Consider the following 5645-nt stretch of genomic DNA (forward strand, 5'->3'; position numbering starts at 1 on the left):
CTGCTTGGCGCCTCGATTCTGAGTGCGTGGGTAATTAATTATCGCTCCCGCACACGCACACGCACAAAAACCCCGACACCTTTCCAAAAAAAGACGGGGTGAAATTAAAGCTGGTGTGATGAACCAATGGCTGTGTGTTCAGTATCCAGATACGCGCTCACGCAACGACCAGCGGAGCGCAGGAGGAGGAGGAAGAAGAGGAGGAGGAGGAGGAGGAGGAGTATTTCTCTGTCCGTCTGCTTCCCTCCCTCCTTTTTCCCCTCTATCCTTCTTTTTTTTTGTGTAGTTGTCTTTATGTTCGCACTGACTTGTGCTGAAGTCCACGGGCGCAGAGGAGGAGAGCGGTGGAGCAGAAGACTGTGGTCAACACGGGGAAAGAGAGAGAGTGTGTGTGAGTGTGTGTGTGTGTGTGTGTGAGTGTGTGAGAGAGAGAGAGTGTGTGTGAGTGTGTGTGTGAGAGAGAGAGGGGGTCAGAAATGACAAACCAATTTGGAGTCGTGGTGGATGCTCGCGGTGGAGGAGAGAGCGCGCAGGAGCGCAGCCGAGGTTGGGTGGAAGATTTGGGAGGCGGTGGGGGGAATGGGTGGTGGTGGTGGAGGAAAGGAGGGATGATTCCTGCCTGGGGGATGCAGGGAGAGAGGAAGAGGGAGAGATGATGATGAAGAAGAAGAAGAAGAAGAAGCAGAAGAAGTGGGGGTGTCTGGTGGAAAACGCGGCACTGGATTTTTGACTCCCAAATCTCTGGACCGAGGGCTCCACCTGCCGTGTGAAAAACACACACAGGGGTTTCTCAGAATCACGGTTTACACTAAACATTATTATAGCGGGATCCACGCGGACACAGCGATAGCTGAAGGTGTCGATGAAGATAATTTGTTCTTGAATGAGAATCGTGCACATGCGCAGAGAGACGCAGGTGGTGCTCAAACACCAGGTAAAGCCCTCTATTATAGTGTAAGGGCATTTTTCAGTTTTCAATTAAAAGGTGCAAAATAAGGAAAAAACAACAAGATTCGTCACTGTAATGATATTTAAAAACATAGTAATACCTTATGAAGGACGCCTTTCATTCATCTGAGCCCCTGCTCTCCTCCTAAGATGGATATGGAAGACAGAAAATGTCAAGTCACAGTCAGACAGAGAACTTTTCCCCTAATCAATCAAATGTCTGGTTCAGACTACTGAATAAAGTACAATTAAAATTACAATAAGTTTTAAAATGTGTTGGGTTTTACTCTTTATTGAGTTTCAATCTTGTATTTTTGTACAGTGACCTTGAATTACCTGCAAGGTGCCTATAAATACAAATGTACTATTATTATTACTATAATGCCAGGGCAACAGTGGAGGGTTTTATCTTCAGTGTTGGCAATTTAATATATATGTATGAATACATTACCTATGATACACTTTAGCATTACAGTATGTAGTGGCATTGCTTTCATACGGTCTGTATTTTTACAGCAATAAACCACATACACTGTTGATTACAGTTGAATTTAATTACTAACTGTGCCATATATATATATATATATATATATATGTACTATATTTATAATGCTGTATTTCATTGAAGCTCCACAGTAATTGTGTCTAACGGTGTACATTTATGTGATTTAGTAGGATAGGGTTGTGTGTAATAGTATAATACTTTCACAATAAAGTTATATAATAATGATGTTATTTATTATGAAATATACAAAGCCCCCACATTAATATATATATATATATACATATATACCCATATATATATATACATACATATACGTATATATAAAAAAATTTGTTACTTAACCCAGGAGGATGATGATGATGATGATGATGATGATGAGCTCGCGCCGCCTGAGCCTGAAGATCACAGGGTGACATGCGCACTGGCCGGAGCGCGCGCCAGACGCTGTCACAGCGCTGGGGGAATTGAGCGCTTCATTGACGTCTCGTGTCTGTCGTCCCCCCCCAAAAAAATGAGCAGTTATGACTTGTTCTTTCGGGTAATTGTTGGTGTTCGGTACAGGCGAACTTGAAGAAGGAGGAGGAGGAGGAGGAGGAGGAGGAGGAGGAGGAGGAGGTTTACGCGCTGTGTGTGTGTGTGTGTGGGGGAACCTGTTGATCGTCCACCGGCGATGCATCTGAGGTGAGATGACGTCTCCGTCACTGCTATAGATCTAATGTTATCACGTGTAAATCAGTTTATTTATTTAATTCCGAAGTAGTTTTACTATCAACAATGTGTAAGATAAAGATTTAATGCAGTGAAGAGCAGATAATATATATAAGTAAAAGTGTGACCCTTAATTCGATTTCACAGGATATGGTGTCATTTCCAGCCCTGGCGTTTTTTACAAATCAAATCATGTCACTGGTATCGTATTTATGAAGCAGCACAGGCCTCCTCCTCCTCCTCCTCCTCCCCCTCAAGTCCGAATGATAGAGACGGCCATGTGTCGCTGTTAATTAGCATCACGGGCTGATACAGTAAAGCCTTCTGGAGAAGATTTAAATCCTGCTAAAGAGCATTAGGTGGCAAAGGACGGTGATTACAGTACAAACAAACATGGCAAAGGCCCCATAGAGGTGAAGATGTCGAGGTGCAGTGATATGAGCAGCTGAACTGCGAGTTAAAATTCAATATTTGTGTACGAGGAGAGTGATTAAAACTACTTGTTTTTTCCAGTAGTAATAAAATGCATCATTAGTGGAGAAGGTTGTCATGGGGACAGCTCATTTACATGCTGTACATTTTACTTTAAAAGGACCAGTGTGTAAAATGTATTGACATATAAGATACAAGTGTACAATCACCTGATGTGTAGATCGGTCACTGTATGGCAAAGTTACAGTACACTTCCTGTTTTGGATGTTCCACTTCCTGTAAGGAGGTCATCTTTTGCAGACATGTTCAGGACTGGTGTCTCTGGTCTCACATATCAAGTTTTACGTGGACACATAATTTCCTGTTAGAGCAGCATGAAAAACTGTAAATGTCAGATTTTCCGCCACCACCAGGGGGGCGCTGTATTCCGAAATTGAATATTTCCATATAGACATCTTCAGGATTATCATCATCGATCCTAGCAAGTTTGGCTCAGATTGGACCAGGATTGGCAAAGTTACAACAGTTTTCGTAAAAATCCGAATTTCCATTGTTGCCACGACAACACCAATTTAACGATACGACATCATATCCGACATGCATCATTAACCGTATATTTTGATTGATTTCCTAAATTTTGATCATCTCTGTAAAAGTTATTCCCGGAAGTGGTAAAGAGACTGTACATTTTTTTGTATTTCCTGTCACCACCAGGAGGCGCTGTTTTAAAACCCTTCAGCAATGGTGAGGCGAGGATCATGCACTCAGACAGGTCACCACCACCAAGCGTTAAAAGACCATGAGTAGATTAAAAAGGCACGTTTCTCTAGATTAAGACCATAATCCAGATTTGTGTTAAGGTTAGTCACTTTTCAGGATTATTCGTTATTAGCAATAACTTGTAAGCCGTTCGGCGCCGCAGCGAATCACACCGTTTTTCAACCGGAGTCACATGACCAATCTGGTCCAATCAGTGAGTCAGTGATGTCACCTGTGTTCCTCTGATCACAGTGTGTTTGTGTTTCTCAATATTCTGTGACTTTGAGCCCAAGTGTGGGGGATATTTTTTAAAAAGTCTGACTATGTGAAGTTTTTTTAAAAGACTTACTACGATGTGTTTTGCTCCTCTTCACGTCGCAGCAGAAGAACGACGACGCCGAACTGAAGCCGCTCGTCTGAACCTGTCCGGCCACGTTGGAAATCATGGGTACGTGATTTTGTCTCCACCCTTTGAAGCCAGTGACCTCAGTTAGCCTCCGCAGTGCAGAGCGGGCCATCGTCAGCGGCTTACAGTCCGAGCCAGACAGGATGGAATCCTCACAAACGCAGGTGGCCCAGGACTCGCAGTCTGCTCGGGGAGTCAAAACACTGTAGTGAGGAGTTTACAGGGTCTTAACCTTCTGCCACATACAATTACTGCAGCTGCGGCTTGTGCCTGTTAGCTGCTGCTGCTGCTCAACGACATAAACAAGGGCAATTAAACCTGACAACACGCTTCTTCTCTCTCTTTTTTGTCTTCTTAATGTCTTTTTAATCAGAATATTTCTTGATTTAAAAAGTGAAAAGCCATCTTTAATCTCAATTTTTGGCCAAAAAGCGACATAAATTCTGCCTCGAAGGCTTTTACGGTCTGCACAGAACGCTCAGAGGACGGACAGACGAAGGTGAAGTTCAGCAGATTTCAAACAAAAAAACGCCACATTTTCCACAAGCGTGGACGTATAAATCGCAGAAATGAAAAATAAAATGTAGAAAAGTGTGGATTGTAACAGGAAATCTCATAGAAGAGAGAGATAGAGGCAGATGGTGCTTGTATTAATATTAATTAAGACGGCGTAAACACCAGGCTGTGGGTGGTTCACGGTTACAGGTCTATCCTGGAGAAATGAAAACTCAACGGTGCAGAGTTTTGCCAGATTGTGGTCTCGTCTAGAGAGTTTGGCAACGCGAGACGATGACACACCGACCACTGTGGAGGTCGACAAAGAAAGTGACCGCCAAGTGTTTTAAATCTACAGCTGCACTAAAGAGAAAATGTAATTTAATTTAACCCCCTGACTGTGCCAGTCTTACAATGTCTCTGATTTCTATTTCTTCTTATCTTATTTGTTATTTCCGCACGTCTCCTTTTATGATTTTATGCTTGTGAGCCAAAGGCAAATTTCCACCCTGTTGTAAAAATAAAGTTATGTTCTATTCTATTAATTACTACTATCTACTATTGGATAAATCTACTAATTTATCCAATAGAATTAAGACAATTGCAGAATATTAAATAATCACAATAGTTGATTAAAAAAAAGGGAGGGGCCTCTGGGTCTAAGATGGGAGGAGTCTGACACTGCACGACCTCGGTTCTGCCAGAGAGATATGGAATTAGATTTGTGTCAATATTTGAACACTTTATGAAAAATTTACCACAAAAATCAAAATACACAACTTGCAAATAAAATCTAGATTTAATTAGTGCTGTGCAATAGGTTAACGCGTGACACGTTTCCATGACGACGCGCATGATGTCATGTTTTCGTGCCGCGAACACCGGAGTCCAGGCACCGTTTACCAGTTAGCTCCGTTAGCTGCATTAGCTCTTTTTAGCGCCGTTAGCGTGCCTACAGTGGATCTGGAGCGGTCTGTTTATTAAAGGAATAGAGCAGCGCTACAAATAACCAGCGTACCTGTGCCTCTGTTTTATAAAGTTTAGCAACTCATTTTAACAATCCGGAGTCACGTAAACATGACGTCACACTCGTCTTTTTCCAATCAGTTATCATGGAAACGCGTTAAACGCCGTTTTAGAGACGTAACGTTTGACAGCCCTAGATTTAATCATTCAAAATTATTCTTTTTTTAAATTTAATTATTTGAAAATACACTTTTCGGGCTTGGAGTTGCTGTCCGTCTGGACATTTTGTTAAACATCAGACACCTGAAACTCAGTAACCAATCGGCAGGCAGCTTCCTTAGGCCCCGCCCATCGTCAGAATCGCAAACAAAGATCACAACGCTAAGAACAAGTGAGGGAGTATAAACGCAAAAGAGTCGGAGCAAA

The 5645-nt window shown here is 42.3% G+C and overlaps 1 protein-coding gene across 1 annotated transcript in view; it reads left to right on the forward strand.

Annotated features, from left to right (window-relative positions):
- Positions 1–3796: 3796 nt before the first annotated feature.
- Positions 3797–5645, forward strand: part of LOC310943949 (multiple PDZ domain protein) — a gene marked incomplete at both ends in the record, with an annotated part of 39699 nt that continues 37850 nt past the window's right edge. The window contains one exon of the mRNA XM_083909645.1: positions 3797–3800. Within this exon, the coding sequence (XP_083765771.1) occupies positions 3797–3800 (4 nt within the window). The remainder of the gene's footprint in view (positions 3801–5645) is intronic.

The sequence above is a fragment of the Microchirus variegatus genome, assembly GCF_963457635.1.
Source record: "Microchirus variegatus genome assembly, chromosome: 23".
Lineage (NCBI taxonomy): Eukaryota > Metazoa > Chordata > Actinopteri > Pleuronectiformes > Soleidae > Microchirus > Microchirus variegatus.